General features: G+C 36.0%; 1 protein-coding gene across 1 annotated transcript; it reads right to left on the bottom strand.

Annotated features, from left to right (window-relative positions):
- Positions 1-163: 163 nt before the first annotated feature.
- On the bottom strand, positions 164-19,647 carry LOC126839122 (zinc transporter ZIP1-like). Its single transcript, XM_050574186.1, has 2 exons — positions 17,596-19,647; positions 164-621 (listed from the first exon to the last, which is right to left on the bottom strand). The coding sequence occupies exons 1-2, from the start codon at positions 18,764-18,766 to the stop codon at positions 494-496; spliced, it is 1,299 nt and encodes a 432-aa protein (XP_050430143.1). The 5' UTR covers positions 18,767-19,647; the 3' UTR covers positions 164-493.
- Positions 19,648-20,206: the final 559 nt, after the last annotated feature.

Genomic DNA, 20,206 nt, shown 5'->3' with positions numbered 1-20,206 from the left:
TAAAAATAATTTCAAGGTTGCTTAAAACTGTTCGTCACGTCGTATATATGTTATTATTAATCAATTATTATTTTCATTATTATTATTATTATTATTATACGGTACATCTCATTTCCTGAATCAGCATAAATAGAAAAACATTGGGTTTTCAATGTAAATATAGGATAAAAAAAGAATAGCGATTCGAAAATAAAACGTTCGTAGTGGGTAAAAAAACAACATTTTTTTTTATAATATTTAATTATCAAAATTATTAAAAAAAAAAATTACATCAATGGAAAATAATTTTTTAACCGTTCCGATATCCGCACAAGATCGTCTCTTCTCTTACAAAATAAATAAATAATGAAAATACCTGTAAAAGTATTCGATAATACATTGCGAAAAATATCATTACATTATAGTCATGACTAATATCATAAAAAATATAAATTATGAATTAATATTAAATGTAGATCACGATGGGCTTGGTAACTTAGAAAATTGGGTAATTCTAATGTGCATGCGCGTGTGATGAATGATCGTGCACGTGAGATGAGTGTTCGTGATCCATAAATTGGTGGTGTTCATGATCGTGTTGGTGGTGATGGCTCTCTGGTAATCCATGACTGTGTTTGTGCGCTAGAAAAAGAAAAGAAACACCACATTAATATTATAGTCCAGAACATGATAATATAATATAAATTCCATCTTGAATTTTCTGTCTGCGACCATCGAGCTAATCAAAAGCACAGTAGCACAGAATAAACAGAAACGAAACTAAAGCACCTAACCTAACCTTACATGGGCTCTTATGGGACGAGATAAAATCATGTCCGACATCATGAAGATGGGCGACAGGTGCATTGAACAGTGTAACCGAATGAATCGCAGAATAACTTTTAAAAAAAACAAATATCTGCGTTCTGGCACCACTGGCTATCAATTTTAATATGTCTGACCGTTGTTTGATAACCTCTAAGATTCCCTTTCGGTTTATTTTGTGACACTAGCATTGAATTCATCCGAGTTCAGATACTGCGTGTAAAATAATTTAACGTTAAAGTGTTTAATTTGTACATAATATACATTAAATATGAATCGATTATTTATGAATGAGGTTCAATCCGAAAAGATTAGCTTTCGAAAAAATAAACCGTTTTCCAAATTTAATTTTACTTACAAAAATGTATTAAATATTTATATGCACTATACTTATTTAAATTTGCAAATACCAGTTTTTTAAATGTATTTTTTATCCAACAGTAAGAGTTTTAATACAACGAATTTGACCCTTTCCAAATACAAATGAGTTCTATCACCTCTTTTCCGCATAAATAAAATTACTAAATCATAAACGGGATTATGTGCAATAGAGCGATGCAAACCAAAACTACTTTACCAATGTATTTTATTATGACTATTTAACAGATGTTTATAAAAATCGTTGATAAGAACTTTTTTTCCTAACTTCGCAATCGCCAAAATAAAATAAATAACTATCATACGAATTTGACTCCTTTCAAAAGTAAACCATCCGTTTATAGCCAAAGAGCATATTAATATTTATTAAACAAAGTAATTTTTATTTTAGACCAATTTTACATAAAATATATTATGTAAAATACTAGGAATTATAATGTTTGTTATGCGTGTAAACAAATGTATGCATATTGTGATTACAACATTTTAAATGTTTTGCTAAAAGAGTAAAAATGTATATACTAGCATAAAGGTTAATATCGATATAGAGGCGAATTAGGTTATTCCAATTTAGTCTGTGACAATTTTTTTTTAACTTATTGGTCTATGCAAGTTAAAAACAATAAATAGACATACTAGCATTGTAAGTATAAAAAAAAAAAACCATAAAATAACTAACTGACGCTTGTATTGCACAAATTAAGCCTAACCTAAAATAGTGTACCAATAAATCATAATATTATATAATTAATCGAGACTGTTGTGTGTTTTTTTTTTTTTTTTACACTAAACACACGATCCTCGTTGTTGTATGGAACAAAATAATAAAAAAGGAAACATATGAATTCAAACGTAAGAAATAGGTTTGGTTTTCATAGTGTTCGCATTATGTACCGTACGCGATAATAACCGCATAGAGTATATTATTATTATGGCATGATAGTATTACACAACGTGATATTTAGTTTAATTTCTACAGCACAATAGAGCACGGCTCCATATAATAAAAATAAAAAATGTAACCATTAAACTGCACGAGACGGTTATTACGACATCCTAGTCGGGAAATGGGTCCTCTTAAAAAAATATACTCTCCCATTCAAGACCTTTTAGAGTAAATCTTTTTTTTTTTTAACTGTGACATTAACAATTAAACGCAAACGCCTCTCGTGGCAGCCTTACGAAAATATTGTCTTATTGTTGTGCAATCTTATTCGATTATTATCTGCATGTCGACTGTGTGACGACGTTGACCGTTTTACAATAAATGCATAAGTACCTATAATAATAATATGTATTACACACACTACTATTATGATATGCATAATATTACAAATTTAATGTATTGTGTGCAAAAACATCAGATGTTCGTTTACCTCGTATAATATTAGAAGATATTTGGCGGAAAAACTTTATTATCGCCTTAAGGGCAAATGGCGAATCTCAAGATAACACATTTGAATGTAAATAACAATAAAAGCCGACAAGACGGTCACAGCGGACACGGGTAAATATTCAGCCATCTTTGTGGGAATTAGAAGCTTATCACATGTTTACAACTGTTATCACTGATTATAACAATTAAAAGTTAAGTTGCTAGCACTGAATCATAGGTATATATAAATATATATTGTTTTAAACACACATAATACCCACAAAAATGGCCGACGTCGACTTCCATTCTTAAAATATTAGTTAAGTAAATATGTTTAAAATTGTTTAACTCTGTGTGCATCTTAAAAGCATAAAATGAGAACATTTTTATTACACCCGCCAATTGTTCCAATAATTAAGAGGTAATGTTTAATTAATTGAATTAAATGTCAACAATTAATTTACTAAAAACCAATTATATTTATATTTTTACTTGAATAATGTGATATCTAGATGATTAGTAAGATAACGTTTCAATCGAATAATACACAACTCTGCTTGTGGTGTCTTCTGAGTTCGCATAATATATTGGACAGGTTTAACTACCTCAAAATATATACCTACAATATGTTGATAGGTCGATATGCTAAATAAAAAATTTACCCTAATGTCGGGGGCAATTTATAATTGGCCAAATGGTTAATCACTCGGTTTCTTTAACTATGTAATTACCTACACCGAAATTACAGTAAACAGAATTTAGGATACAACACGGGTAAATTCATTGAACTGTAATTAAATAAAGTACAGTAGGTATAATTGCACGTCTCGTGGTGTTTGTGTGTATCCGGAAATAATGTTTGGGCTGCTATTTTTGTTAATTAATTTATATTTGCGGCCAGGCAACCGACCTTATACCTACTCTTTTTGAGGGCGTTTACCTCTATGTGAATATAACATAATATTATATTATTGTTATTATTATTAATATAAATATAAACTTCTTAAAAATATATATAATACATGTCTGGCGCTAACAATAGCCGTTTGATTCAAAGAGGAGGGCACGAGACGACCGCCGTCCACCCACCTGGGCTGGCTCTCTTCAGTGCTAAATTTCTACACAATAATTAAAACCAAAAAAAAAAAAATGACGATGATCCCATTTTATTTTTGCATAATAGTATATTATATCATTACAAGTTTTGAGCGCGAATTTGTAATAATCATTTTTTTTCCTTTCAAAGGACTGCGATATAATTGAAAAGTACGTGCCCAAAAGGAGGAAGGAGAATTTCGATTGTCGACTACTCTTTAGAAAATTCCAAGACTATTATCTACAATCCTACTACTGTTGGCGGTTGACAATAGATAAGCATACAAAGACAGCCTTCGCCAGTGTTGTGTTCATAGGAGAGTTGTTGAGCCAGTCTGATAGATAAAATCGATTAGCCAACCTGGGTTTAATAGTAGGTACACTTGGACGTAACAGCCGACTGTATGGAAACAATAATAATAATAATAATGTAAATCAGAATGCCAAGGTCGTACGCCACCACAGTGCCGTGCTGTTTAATTAGACCGTTCCTTCAGAGATAATATACTATTTGTTATGCATTTTTTGTCTTGCAGGACAATATTACTCCAGCCAGACACGCTGGTGTCATTATCTCAAAATTGAAAAAAATGTACTACTACCTTTCTCTTCCCATGTGCCCTTCGAATGAATTGAAATAAATAAATGAATAGTGAACCATTATGAGCTGAAAGCTTAGAATGTTCTTCATTTTGCTTTTTTAAATATGTAAGGCTTAACATAAGTAATTATTTTAGAATTGAAAGCATGGAATGTATTATTGTGAAGACACTGGCGGCTCCAATTCCATGTATTGGCTCTATTGTAGTTTGTGTACATACCAAAGATACCGGTCAGTAGTTTTTCGGATCGTTAAGGTATTTAATCAATTTTACTACCAATAATATTAATCTTTTTCCAAATGATAGTTATTTGCTAGGATTGACAAACAAATTGAAATGAGCATAATTTAAGTGTCATCCCGATCTGCAACTTTTCGCTCATCAATCATGTCCAAAGCCTAGTTAATATCTCGGTTATAGCAATGAATCTGCTCAAGTTACAGTTTGTTCTAGTTTTTGTGTAGTGTCTGATAGAGAAATCACATATATTTTTAATCCAAAAGCCAATAGTTCTTCCAGCTCAAGAACAGTCGAATAACAAGACTTTTTGAATGGACAATCACAACAAATGGTCATGACAGTTTGCGGCGTTATCTTTCAGGATAACACTGACTGGTATTAAGTGTTTCATGAGTTTTCCCAACATAATAGATACCCAGGGCAAATAGCTTTGCACTATTTACATTATTATATCACGATTTGGCATTTGCAATACATACATTAATCATTATACATACATACAAGACACACCCAAAAACCACACCGAATGTTCTAGTTTTGGTAGTCGTTGCGACATTATAACAATATTATAATAAACCTTCGCACTATAATCATAACAGCTGACCTTTCAACCTAAGAAATAGGTAGGTAAAGAAATGCGGCCGCTGTTAATGTCTGCAGAGAAAATCGCTATACAATATAAAATGGAATTGAATAGAACGCATTTTAAGTGATGCCAAATTAACGTTGTGTTTAAGAACTATGCCTTAAAATACTTGTAACTCTATTTGAAGATTATATATTGTTAATTTCTTTAAACACAGTCAGTATATTAAAAACGGTAGTAAAAAAGAAAGAACTAGTAATGTTATGTTATACTATACCTATGTTTAATAAGCTATATATTTCCAAGGTATTATAGCCAAAAATGTTTTGTTTTTAAGCCAAAATAAAAAAAAACGCGATGCGTATCATTTTTTTGTCACGATGCCACAAATTTAGTATTTCCAGATTACCTTGGAAATTGGAACACGTTCAGATTTTAATTATAAACTAATTTTTAAAACAGTAAGTACTGTTATTCATAAGGATTGACATCGTTACCAAGCCACGATTTACATTATTTGCTATAATTACATCAAAATATGTTGTTAAGTTATGCCATTTGAAACGATTTTAATTGTTATTTGTTGAAGTTGTAGCAAAAAATGTAAATTTTACCATTATTTATCTATGCTTATCATTAAAATACAAAACCAAAATAATCATACAAAAGGACAATAAAATAAAACCTAGATTCTAAACAACACCCATGTTTAATTGTTTGTTTTCTAAAATGTTAATTAGTTTGTGTTGATTATTCTTATCTTAAAACGCTAAAAACTAATATTATATATTATATTATCGAAAAATAATTAATTGCCGTTTTCATCACAATCATCAGCAGCTGCGGATGTACGTTTCCGCTTCGAATTTGAATTTATTCGCGTTGTGTGGACGTTGAGCCCAATGAGGATAAGGTGCTTGTAATTTGTATGTATAAAATATATATTGTAAAGGAATAATGCATAACGAGTCGTCCGGATTGACGAGCTCAGAATAAGTAAGTGATTTGAATCATGTCAAAAAACCTTTATGCCATCAGTCTAACAAAATCCTTAGAAAAAAACAATTATTAGTGTATTGTGTTCTTTTCATCTGTTTATTTTCAAGTTAACAATACAATTATAAAGACCATACAACAATACCACAAGCAGCTAGCTGTAGACTTTTACTACTAACCACTAAATTATTTAAACCAATGGAAGTAAAATGAAGTAAAATTAATTTTTTAATTTCAAGACTAATTCACTAAAAGAGTGGACCAATACAATGCTGCAATTAACCACAGGTGTCTGTGAAGATTGGATATAGTCTACTAAAATAGACATATTTTATGCATTAGGGGAATTCCCAAGGGCACAATTTGAAAGGAAGGGATCTTGAGTACACTAAGCAGCCATAGTTTTGAAATTAGTACGCCCAAAATTGTAAATAGTGAGTAGAAGGGGATTTTTAATATTTCCAGAGCTTAAGCCTTAAACACCCCCGCTTATTTTGCGCACTTATTGCGCCTCTGGGAATTCCCAATAACATGGAATTTATCAAATTCCGTTTCAGCATTTTTACCCGGAAATTATACAGTTAGGTTAGGTTAGGTTTATCATGGCAATTATATGTTAAATTACAATTGTGTCGTGGTCGCTTATAAATAATGTTATAATTGAACATAATATTATTTTGTTGTTACTTAAACGCATTCAACTACGATAACTAATTTCACAGCGAGAAAGTGTCACTAAAGCATTTGTTAAGTACCAATATAAATTAATAATATTGAATTGGATTCAAACATCTAAATTGGCCCATTGAATTTATGTACATTTAATTATTTCGAATAGAAGTATAAAACCAAAATGATAATCCCACATAGATTAACAATAACCGATTTTCGGCAATTTTAGCTAATGATTAATATCAAAAAAACGTTTAAAAATGAAAAGAAAACAAAGTTATCAAGCAATAATACTTTATCTGTGTGTAGGACTCGTCCGAAATAATTATTTCACATAAACATTTGAGATTTAATCATTTATAGGCTAATTTTCATTTTTTTTTTTACTTAACATTAGATGACTGGCGGATTTAAATTTTCTTTGATCAGTCGAACATAACTTTGGAATAGATCAAATGATAAACTAAAAATTGGTAAAGTAACCAATTGTTGTTTAACCTTTATAGGATTATCAATATTACTTGTCAATATTATAAGCATTAAACTAAACTGTCATTTATTCAGTGGTCAAATATATAAATGGTAAATGGGGGCTAAATAGGAAGGGGTTGAAAATAAAATAAGATGAGATAAGCAGAGTATTTTTGGAAAACACATACTAATACGTATACTATCTACATATATTAGAGAAAAATGTTAATCTACACACCTTCTCTTTCTAAATTGAGAAAAACAAAATGTACAAATTTTTTAAATAAAAATTCTAAAACATATATAACCAAACTATAATCAAATTATTAAGAGAAACCCCCTCAAAAAAAAAGGGGGGAGGAAATTACACCTAGACCATTGTAAATTATATCAAGTTCAAATGAATATACATTTGAGAAGGTATTGATTTTATTTTACCCGTAGAGTAATAAATGAATACAACATTGTCGTTGAAATTATATTAACATAATAATAACTGGGAACAATAATATTGTCACGTGCAGTTACGACGAGGAACGCATACCGTACACGTTAAAAATATATATTATAAATTATAATACACAAGTCGTTCAAGATGAAATAGATTGGCAGTAAAAAATGATTTCCAGTTGATAATATTATAACAGGAACATTCGTCGAATACATTTGCTAAAACAGTATTTTTATGTATAAATTATACACTGACATATTAAGTAAGTTATTTTTACATATGATTTGAATTATTTATACTCATTTTGATAGGTGGTTTGGAAAAAGCAAATGGCGCATTGACAACGATAATTTTCCACTTTTGGCCAACTACAGGGCGATTCTCTAACAGCTATGAACCAGTCAACAATTTTTTTTCTCTCCCTTGTGCCCAGTGGCGGATTTACGGGGGGGGGGTCCATGGGGTCTGGACCCCCCCCCCCAAACGCTAATATAATGTTTTATTTGAAATGAAGTATATATTTAATGTAATAAAATAACATGTTGAAGTATAATTTTTTGATATTTTAATATTTTTTCAATTATCTTATCTATTCTTGTGTAGGCAAACGGAAGAGTACCTACTACCTGCCCCTATCGAAAGCTTGTATGTGTATTAGCCATTCGCATTAAATTGCTGATATTATGTTAAATTATTGACGATTATTATAGCTACAATATCTGTATTTCCAGTAATCGATTATGTTGCGATATTGAATTTATACGTATTTTTCCTTTTAACAGTTATTTTAGAAGGGACGATTATATTACTATTTTATACTGAAATACTAGTATTGACATTTGACTGACGCGGACATACGGTAACGCAATACGAGTAGTCGAACTCGGGAAATTACAAATTGTCTAAGCTTAATTAGTGAAATTCGAGATTTCTTCATATTTCCCAAACGAAAAAACGTTTTATCACAGAAAATCCTAGATTCTTCTTATGACACTACAAAAAAAACACTGAAACGTAGTTGTGAAACGAGGTGGATTGAACGATACCACGCAGTGCATGATTTTTTAGAGGTTTTCGAATTTGTTGAAGAGTCTTTCGGTGAAATATCGGAATGGAATGATAGTGATACTAGTGGAAAGGCACAACGATTGCGAAAATCCATGTTAGATGGAGGATTTAACATTGCATTATTAATTTAAAAAAAGGATTTGGATTTGGGTTACCTCTATCAAAACAATTGCAAAAAGTAAACATTGATTTGAGATTAGCAACTAAATTAGCTGCTGAAACTCTAGAAGAAATGAAGATATTTAGAAATACTGCTCAAAAAACATTTCAACAAATATATACAGCTGCACTTGATTTAGCTGGAAAATTTCAAGTAGATATAACAATGCCTAGAATTACAGGAAGACAAGTATAGAACGAACATTCAAACAAAATCCACCGAAGAATACTACCGCATATCTATATTTATTCCATACATGTTTATTCTTACATTAATGAACTTGAACAAAGATTTGTCCATCATAAAAGTACACTTTATAATTTTCAGTCATTATTTGAATCCGAAGAAAATGAAGATAACTTCATAAAATTAGCCGATTATTACAAAGATGATTTGGAGTCCATAAACCATTCGTTATTATCAACGGAGTACAAGTTATGGCAAAGAAAATTAAAAAACATGACGGAAAACCCGGAAAACGCACTCCAAGCTATGACTGTTTGTAACAAAGAAATATACCGAAGTGTCTTGAAATTATTCCAGATCCTTACTACTTTACCAGTCTCCACTGCATCAAATGAGCGCACCTTTTCAAATTTGAAGCGAATCAAAACATATCTAAGAAATACCATGACTGAAGTAAGGATAAATTATTATGTCAAATTTAAAAAAAAATTATTTGTAAAATTAATTAATACAAATATTATTTTTAGTTAAATTTCAGGCTCGATTGAACGGCTGGGCAATGTTGTCGATTCACAGGGATGAAAGCTGTTTAACAGTTGGTTCAGTATTAACCGAACTTTGTAAAAAAAAAAAAGAAGAGTAGATTTTGTTTTGTAAAATAAATATAATATAATATTTAACATTAAACTTTATGTGTGAATGACGATATATTTTATAATATATAAATAAAAATACAGGCAACACTTTTTTAATAGAAATAATGCCTCTGAAATATATATCATTTTTCAGGACCCCCCCCAAGAAAATGTTGAAAATCCGCCACTGCTTGTGCCATAAGACAGAAACGGAGACCGAATAACATTATACAAACACAGGGTGAGGTTGGGTTTAGGTGTTTTACACCATTCAAATTATGCTCACATGTACGGTGCTTATGTCCAGCAACTATGTAATTCTAATGCAATGACACGGCAAATACAATGGCGGCAAAGAATACGTGACCCGGCGACACGGTTAATATAATAATAAAAAAATTAAATGTCCAAAAAAAAAATTGTTACCGACACAGCCACACGACGCACACACCTTAAGGTCAAGTGTGAATGCAACATACCTTTTTTTTTTTTTTTGTACGGACTCGTGTATTTATTTTGCCCGGAACGAACGATTAGCTATTGTGCAAATTGTGTAACGGCACGAAATCGGATAAAAAAATTATTTTCATTATTATTATCGAAACAAAATAGGTAGCTAACGGGCTAACACGAGACGTCGGTACCTATACACAGTAATTTGTGTCGGTGAATGTGTTAATGGCTTTCACGGAACGCCGATCGGGTCTTTATCATTTCCGTAGTTCCTGTACTCACGTAGGTACATGTATCGTGTGTCCGTTGCAAATCGATACCTATATTATTAATAATATACCCTTAACCCCGATGACATCAGCCAGTGTATGTACACACGATTGTACGATTATTGTATATATCCCGTAACACTGTCGGGCGCCTATTTTCGCCAACGTGTGGGCGATGGAATGAAATATAAGGATATTTTTGGACCAAAAAAGAAACGCTCGAGAAGAGAATACCAGAAAATATCAGAACAGAACAAACCTAACCTAACCTAACCTTTTTTTTTTTTTTTTTTTTTATCTTAATTCGTACTGCAATACTAGAGGAGAAATTGTTATTCACTTTGCTTCTCCTCTAGTCTGCCTTAAGCTAATAAACGCCTACACTAATATTTACAAATTATTACCTATCTTATACTATTTAAACTTAATACTAATGCCTCCCCCGTTAGCCGCACCCCTAAGGGCCCGTTGCCCGGTTAGCACCACGTGGAGGTGGGGGCAGGACTTCGCGTTGGTTAGGTCCTACTCTTCTTTCTCTCTCTCTTCGTCTCTCCTGTTCCTCCTTCTCGCTCATCACATACTCTACAAAATCTACTATTTTACACCAATTCTCACTACTCTCTAACATCTTGAAAACAAGGTTTTCGGGGAAGAGCTCCACCTCCTCTTCGTCCGAGCTCAGACTGCAGTTGAGACGCCTCCGTCTCACCTCCCAGGCATCGCAGGTGAACACTGTGTGTTCAGCATCGTCCTCCGCTGTACCACACTGTGAGCACAACGGGCTGCCTGCTTTATCCCGGTCGAACAGGTACTTGTTAAAGCACCCGTGACCGGATAATACCTGGGTGAGGTGAAACGTCAGCACCCCATGCCGTCGACCCAGCCATGGACGCAGAAGAGGGATGAGCCTCCTCGTCCACCCTCCTTCGTTCCCCATCATCCACCGCAGTTGCCACTCATCCAGGATCCTGTGCTCCTGGAGGCGCCTAATATCAGCTGCGTCCATACCCTGTCGTAGAAAGACCCTCCGGTCAGAATGACTTCTGGCCAAAAGGTCGACAGGATAAACCCCAGCCAAGACCAGGACCGCCTCCCTCGACACCGTCCTATACGCTCTTGTTACCCTAAGAGCTATGGTCCTCTGCGGCCTCAGTAATGCGTCCCGGTAGGATTCGTGCCGAAGACACTCAGCCCATACCGGTGCAGCATACAGGAGCTTGCTCTGGACCACGCTCGATAACAGCCTCCTCTTCGCCTGCGTCGAACCCCCGACGTTGGGCATGAGCCGACCGAGAGCCGTGGCTGTCTTCATCGCTGCCTGCGCTGCCTTGGCGATATGCTCTTTGAAGGTGAGTGAAGTACCGAGTTGAACGCCCAGATACCTCACTTCTTTGCTCAACTCCAAGACGGTGTTTTGAAGCACCAGCCTTGGAGGTAAATACGCCCTCTTCGCCGTGAGCATTATCGCCTGAGTCTTAGCGACCGACAGCCGCAAGCAGTTTCGATCCATCCACTCGGCGATCTTTGCCAGAGCTGGATTAACCACCATCTCCAAGATGTCGGTAGTCTCCCCCAACCCCAAAACCGCCACGTCGTCGGCGAACCCTACCAAATGCACTCCTCCTCCATAGTCCCCCTCGAGAAGCCCATCGTACATGAGATTCCAAAGTGTTGGCCCTAGAACCGAACCCTGGGGAACCCCACTAGAGATGAGCTTCACGTTACCCCCATACTCCACGCTCCTGTCTGACAGATAATGACGGAGAAGCCGTATGAGGTAAGCAGGGACGCCCTTGCGCACTAGCGCCTGATCTATCAGCCGCCACGAAGCGGAATTAAACGCGTTCGCGACGTCCAACGAGACCAGGACGCATAGTTTGCGCTGCCAGAGCGGCCCTCTACCCGCCCCATTTACGACATCCATCACCTTCTGCAGCGCATCCACGGTTGACCGGCCCCTCCGAAAACCGAATTGATTGTCGGACAGAGACCCCGTATTCCGCAGGTGCTCATCCAGCCGGTTCAACAGCATCCTCTCAAACAGCTTGGCTGTTGTGTTGAGAAGGCATATTGGCCTATAGGACGAGGGAGCTTCCGAAGGCTTTCCCGCCTTGTGAATTAACACAAAACCTAACCTAACCTAACCTAACCTCACCTAACCTCACCTAACCTAACCTTTTCATGACGCGTATTATCAGCGGTCATCATGTGTTACGAAATTGAGGCCGAAATCGATACGAATTCAATTTTTTTTTTTTTAATTAATAATCTAAATAAGATAATATCCAGTACTGTAATCAAACGGCCACAATATCTTATCAGTTCAGGATTGTTAAAACAAACACAACAATGCTGTCTTAGCATCAATGATGTGATTGGCACAATGTCACAGGACGCAATGGCTTGGAATTACTAAAAGCACTAAACGAGAGACTTGCATGATTAGATGCAATATGCATTGCATTTAGCCACCTTCAACGTGTACACTTTGTTTTGATAATATGTTTTTTTTGCTCAAACGAACAGCAGCACAACATGAAAATCAAATAATCTGACCGTATCTGTACACGTACTAACTTACTCTCTGCGTTCAATTAATGTAGCTGACTTCAATTAAAAAGCTGACTGTATAGTTTGTGGTCGCAATTCGTTCACAGTCGCTTTCGGTTACCCGTGCAGGGCCCAGATAGGATAAGATTTATGTATGATAATGATGTATTAGCACAAGAGAATCAATCAAATACCTAGGGCTGAAAGTTGAAAATTGATATATGTAGAATGCTATAGAATGCCTATGCCTTGTAATACGCATGACGGAATGTACACCAAATTTTAAATCTCTTTTGTTTGTGCCCAGAGCCGGTCAGTGTGCACAAGCCAAATACGTGACTGGCTGTAGGGTGACCGTGAATCATCGAGCCTGAGTACACAATTAAAAAAGAAAAAAAATCCGTCCGGATGAGTAATACCAAGTTATACATGGCAATAGTATAATAGAATTCCCGTGAATCAATCATGAGACTACTACACAGAAGAAAAATATTATGGCTCGTAGTACAAACAAAAAAAGTAATTGTACACGAGTATAATATTGTTATAATGAAATAAAAATCATCTAAAAGATCTGAACACCAGAGAGAAACTCGTCAGACGACGGTACCGATGCAGTTGTGACATTAGGAATGAGAACGGTATTGGCAATCATAAACGTTTAGCCTTGAACTGTGCCAAAATTATCATTAAGATTGACTGCAACCAAGAGAAGAAACTGGTTATTGTCTGACCGAGAAAATTGTAGTTATTATTCATTTTATATAGGAGTTTCTGTTATATTTTTTATCACACAATTTCCTATACTTTTAAGGTTTACCCCCCTTTGAGTCTCAATGCCTTCCCTATAAATTGTGTCATATTATTATACATACAAGCGCAAGTTTCATCAAGTTTGGTTGCAAATGATCCGAGTGTTCCAGAGTAATGCTTCAGGGACATACACACATAATTTCATTGCAAAATCTGACAAAGTATATACAATTTTGGTCTTACTCTCCAATTCAAAATTGAGTTTTATGATTGAAAAATATTAAAGTCCTTGAACCACAATTATACCGAAGACGTTGGTAATTGACAGTTATTATACACTAAAAGATATACATATATATATATATATATATATACTAATAAGCAATACATTAATTATGATTTATATGTTGTTTCCAATTGCACAACAATTTTAATACACGTACATTAGTTTAATTACTTATTGCTGTTGGGTTGAAATAACATTAGAGAAACCTGTGTATCAATTATGATATAAAAAACAATTAATTAACACTGTTTAATATTCATCAATGGAATCCCAGTCGACTATATGCGCTTAATTACCTCACATGCTCATCGTTTATAATGTTAAAGGTCAATTGGCCATGACGAGGAAGCTATGTAGTATAAAACTTATTAGAAGATTTTGATGATCGGTAAAAAATTGAATTATGATTTGAATAAAAAAAACATCAATTATTGCCTCAGTGAAAGTATCCACTCGAGTCAATTTTTTTTTCATTTACTATTTCTCTCTATTATAAACCAGATAAGTTTAGGAAAAAAAAATCCAAGTAATTTATCTTTACATTTCACAATCGCGCTCACAGATATACATAAAAAAAACTAGATTGCTAACTAATGATAAGAATTAAAGTCGACGTCGGCCATTTTTGTGGGATCTATGTGTGCATAAAGTCTATGATACAGTATAGATATCAACTCAACTTTTCATTTTTATAAACAGTGATAACGGATGTCAACATGTGATAAGGTTCTAATTCCCACAAAGATAACGGGAAATTGTAACTGCAATTATTGGCTTTACTGCTCTATTGGCAACGTGTACACTTAGCAATCTAGTTTATAAGTTTATTATATTTATACATCTGTGATCGCAATAAATAATATAAGAGCTGAGACAACATTTTATTGACATGGGTTTGAAATCACATGATTTACTTTACTGTGAGCCATTTACCTTATATATAAAAATAGGTGTAGGTATGCTTGTACGTTCTAAATTATTCAGAATTCAACGCTGTCGTGGATAGATTCTAAAATATTTTAGAGCTTTTATGAGAATTTTGTCATATGAAACCGAAACAAGTTGCCAAAGGCAGATAATACAGTGAAAGATATTTTTAACGTACGTCGTACCCATAACCTAGTAAACGACATATTTTATATCAGTACATAAGAATGATAATTGGGATACTTATGGATATTTGTGACGAAGCCGGTTTTTTTATACAGCAACCATATTATTATTATTCTGTACAACACTCTGAGCTACATACATTTATATTTTATACACATACCTACTGCATTTATTACTAGTTTTTTTTACATATTTTATTGAGCGCTCGTTACACTGTAAGATAAGGAATAACTAGAAACCAATTTTTTTTTTTTTTACAATACCGTCACCATGACATCACGGCAAAATGTAAAAATGCATGAAGTAGTCTTTATAAAAAAAAAATAGATGAATTACCTGTCGTACATTTAATTATGTTTCACCAAAAAAAAAATCCTTATATGTTAATATCGTTATGTTATTGCTTTCTTATACTTGCTTTAATAAATTATTGTGCAGTTATTTTACAATATAATTGCACACACTTCTTATCAACCATAATATTTAAATGATAACTACTACTTTTATAACGAAACACATTACACGAAATTTTATACTCGATCTGTGGTCACACTGATTTCATTTTAGTTATGTGTATATGTCTGTGTTATGTACATCAGTAAGTAAAATAGTATGAAGTTAGCGAAAAGACGAGCTGCAGTGTGACCAGAATGTCAAAATTACACTAATCTGGTACACATTTAAACATTTTTTCCCCAATTGCAACCATGCGACACAAAACATATTTCTTATCACTTTATCAGTTACAATGTTAACACATTATCATATGAAATTCAAGTTTATTTTTCGAATTACAGTTCTGTAAATATTTTCACTCGATGATGTATTCTATTCTAATTTCTATTATTTAAAAGATATTAACATGGCGTACTTGACCGGAAATTAATGAAAAACAAACTGTCCCTATGGACAGTTGTACTGAACTGAACTGGTGGCTTGGGAAAATAATTCTGGAGGTCAACGAGCCGACATGATATTACTAAATAGATACGGAAAAACGCATTACAATACGACCAGGTTTTATCGTGGGAACGAAAATAATATAATGAAATGTAGACAACAATCACGAATAATGCAAAACCGTCTGAAGTAATAAGAAAAAGACACGTTTTGAGAATTTTTCGTGACCCTGGACACAAAAATGATAGCACTCAAAATGATAATATAGCATATCATCTGGATCAGCCTTGATAATATTATTAAATATCAGAATAATTTTGGAAATACAAATAACAGACATGACGAATCGAATATTATGTTGTTGATTTTTTTAACAGAAATGAAAAAATCCATTTATACTCGCAAGTATAACTTATAATTATGTATTAATATTATGATACAAGTTAAAAAAAACGCTTGCCAAGGCAGTAGACTTTAAAAGGTTTTTAATTTTTAAGACAATTATTTTTAAAAAAATTCTATAAAAAGTATGTTTATGTTATTATGTTTCAGATTCTTCACTGCCCTACTAGATGCCATAGTGATTCTAATAAGACAAAATTCTAATAACAAAATAAGACTAATAACTAAGACAAATATTGTCTATCTTGGCAAAGTTAACAACCTTGTATGAGTTGGTTGAACGGGAAGCTTTCTCGAGTCTGTGAAATCGAATGCTACCAAAGAATCTGACGGGATTTCCGCTTATGATTCACTAAAAAAAAAACTCTAACCGGATATAATCGGTATGGTAAAGATTACTAGTTTTTTTATTAATTTTTTACATTAGCGTTGTCTGTTTATAAAATTCAGTATTTAATTGATGATATTACTTAATCTTAACACACTGTCTTGGTACCAAAACATACCTCGTAAATGAATCACACTGTTTACAATATACATTGACATTAAGGCTACTTTAAGTAATGCATAAATTAAACAAGTAATAGTAATAAAATATTCATATTATGATCTGTTTTCTGTATAATTCATTTTAAATATCGTTTGAATAAAAACCATTTTTTTTTGTAGCATATATTCACACAGTTTATGATTAATTCTTAAAATGTATGCAATAAAATATAAACTACCTATTTTGAAATACATTTGAGGGTTGAAAGGGTGAAATCAGAAACTCCCACCAGAGAACTTTTCACCAAAATAGGTTCAATAGATTTTACTTCCAAGTTACCAATGTAGCATCATTTTTAGCCTATCAACTTTCATAGATTTATACTTTTATTACTATTTTTAGCGTCGTTCATTGTAAAAGTGATTGATTTTTGAAACAAAGATATTTTTGTAAATTAATGTGTAGAAAAGAATTACAAGTACCTATTCATTCAGTGCTTTCTATTTATTTTTGCAGTTGCGTCTCTTTTATAATGAAATATATGACTAAATGTGACTCCATCAAGCAATAATATATGTATTTTTAAAATTTCAAGTTTCACCACTTTTACATTGAACGACCTATTTCTTATTTAAAGTAAGTATGTTGTGCTTTATTTACTTGTCAGTTGCAGCGTGAGCATTATGCAGAATCCGGTAAGGATGGCCAACAAGTGTAGGAATCCGGACTGTTTGTGCCTGGCCAGCACCTCGAAGAAGACCACGTACAACAGCGTACCGGCGGCCAGGCCCTGGAGCACCACGGCCACCGTGCCTGGGGATCCGTCGATCGTGCCGCTCGCGCCGTACCGCACTAGCCACATGCCGCCGGCAATGCCCACCGGCGTGACGACGGCGAACGTGGCCACGTACATGACGAGCACGGGCACCCGGGTTTTGGACCAGGCCAGCTCGAGTCCGACGCAAAAGGCTATGACCAATTTGTGCGTCGCCACCGCGATGAACAGGTACCACACGTTTTCGATGCGCTCTTCCAATCCAATGGCCAAGCCCTCGAATATCTCGTGGAACGACAGGGCGAGCACGGCGAAAAGACCGCGGAACGATCGGTTGGCCGTCGTGCCGCGGCCGGCGTCCGCCGCCGGTTTGGTCTGTTCCTCGGCGTCCCTGATCTGCCGGTTCTTCCACGACGCGTGGTACCGCTTGTCCTTGGACTCTTTCAGCAGCTCGTTAATGCTGGCCGTCGACGCGCCCGTCACAGACGGCACGGACGTCGGCGAACCGGTCAGCGAGGCCCTCGGTATGGACATGGTGCACCGCCGCAGGCTCATCGACCTGTGCAGCACCGCTTCGGTGTCGTCGTCCGAGTCGACGGAACACTTGTCCAGCACGGAATGCACGATCTCGTCGAGGAAATAGACGAGGAAAAACCCGGCGCAGAATATCAGATCGCCCAGGCTGCTCAAGCCGTCCGGCAACATGCCGGCCTCCTGGAGATTCCGCACGCCCTCCCGGACTTCCGGCTGCAAGTGGAGCAGCGTGGTGAACAGCAGCACGCCGCCGCCGAAACACAGCAACAGCGACACGACCGGCGACGAGGACGCCGCGCCGTGGTGATGCGAGTGTCCGGCAGAGTTGGACGACGCCGCCTCGACGGCCGCCGGTTCCTTGTGCCACCACTTGGCCAACTTGATCGGTATGACGCCCAGGACGAACGACCCCAAGCCCAGGACGATCATGGCCAGCGTTTTGGCCATCGTTATCTCGTCGACGACGGCGAAAGTCGACGTGCTGGTAACCGTCGTATCGGTACTATTGCCGGACGCCGCCATGTCGATTTAATTAACTATACGTTACTTTAACGATTCTGTAATTCGTTTTATTTTTTTTACGTCAAATTTGATTTCGAAAAAGGAAAAACTTTGTTGTATAAAAAAAAAAAAAAAACGACTAACGACCGCGTAAACGGAACACACGGTGGCGTAAGCGTTACGGCCTCCCACGGTCGGTACTGCGGGGCTTAAACGTCGAAAACGGCGGGCACATAATAATATCACACTCGTGACCACGAATGGCTTTTGCCTTTGCGAACTCGACAACGTCGAATTTTAAAAAAAAAGTACCACGAATCGGGCCGAGCGCGCGACTACCACTTCGGCCCACGGTATAGTGGCGTCTACCGTCTAGCTATGCGCCGATACGCGGCAGCGGCGGCAAGACTCAGGAGCCGCCGCCGCCGCCGCCGGCACCACCACTACCGAGAGGCGGCGGCACAATTACCACTACTATGGACAAGATCCCTCTCACTCTCTCTCTCTCACTCTCTCTCACTCGTTAACTCGCGTCTGCCACGTTCTGAGAGTGACCACAACGACGATGATGAGTAACAACATATACACATATTATTATTACAATAAACGTGTGAGTATACATGTGCGTGTATGACGTTGGCGGACACCCCGCCTGACCGGTGCGGTGGCCGGAGAAACGGGCGTTCGGACGTGTAAACATGTAGTACAAATATTATGGTAAAGCATGTGTGATTGAACTACCGCCGTCGTCGTCGTCGTTGTTGTTATACGACGGACTCGCGGAAATGGCGTTCTGATCAGAAAAATATGTTATCTACAGCTGTTTACCCGCGGGATTCGATCGCGCACACACTTTGCTTTCACCGTACGCGCGAAAGTAAATTTTCAATCCGTCGGCGCCCGCATCGTCGCCTAATAAAACATACAACAATAAAACGCCTAAAACACACGTGTGTTGCGCACTTGGTTACGGTCGATGATTGATGTATTCCGTGTGCCGGTGTGTTGTCGTCGTCCGTCCATTACGCATTACCGGCGATTGTTATCGATAATGCGCCGTGCTGTCACCCGGGCGGCCGTTGTTGCATAGTACACACGTTGTTGTAGACACCCGAAATTGCGCGTTTTCCCAGTCAAAACTGCATTGACGTTTTCCGATGCCGTTTTCGGCACGTTATTGCGTCGGTATCGTAATCGGATTGCAACCGCCGCGCAACGTCCAGTCGCACAGTTTTGTCCGTGTGCCCAAAGGTACTACCACTTACTTTCTCAATAGAAAGTCCGCAAGCAATCAAAACGCAAACGCAGTTTGATTTTGTCGATAAATGTCAAACCACCGTTTAGTGTTGTTCTGCTCACGCCTATTATAATAATATTGATAATAATAATGCATTAAAGATGATGCGGAAGTCCTAATTAAGAAAGGGCGCAAGTCTCAAGGCAAAAAAACAAAAGTTGCAA

Source organism: Adelges cooleyi, unplaced genomic scaffold, assembly GCF_023614345.1.
Source record: "Adelges cooleyi isolate 19-005CV unplaced genomic scaffold, UGA_ACOO_1.1 ACOO_flye_CR_arks_rails_tigmint_CR_PRNA_30, whole genome shotgun sequence".
Taxonomy (NCBI): Eukaryota; Metazoa; Arthropoda; class Insecta; order Hemiptera; family Adelgidae; genus Adelges; species Adelges cooleyi.
The sequence above is the reverse complement of the archived record's forward strand: the minus strand, read 5'-3'. Positions and strand labels throughout refer to the sequence as shown.

Coding starts and splice junctions, on each gene's coding strand:
- LOC126839122 (XM_050574186.1), bottom strand. CDS start 18,766: ATGGCGGCGTCCGGCAATAGTACCGATACGACGGTTACCAGCACGTCG. Junction 622..17,595: donor GCTCACGCTGCAACTGACAA/GTAAATAAAGCA, acceptor TTCTTTTTCTAG/CGCACAAACACAGTCATGGA.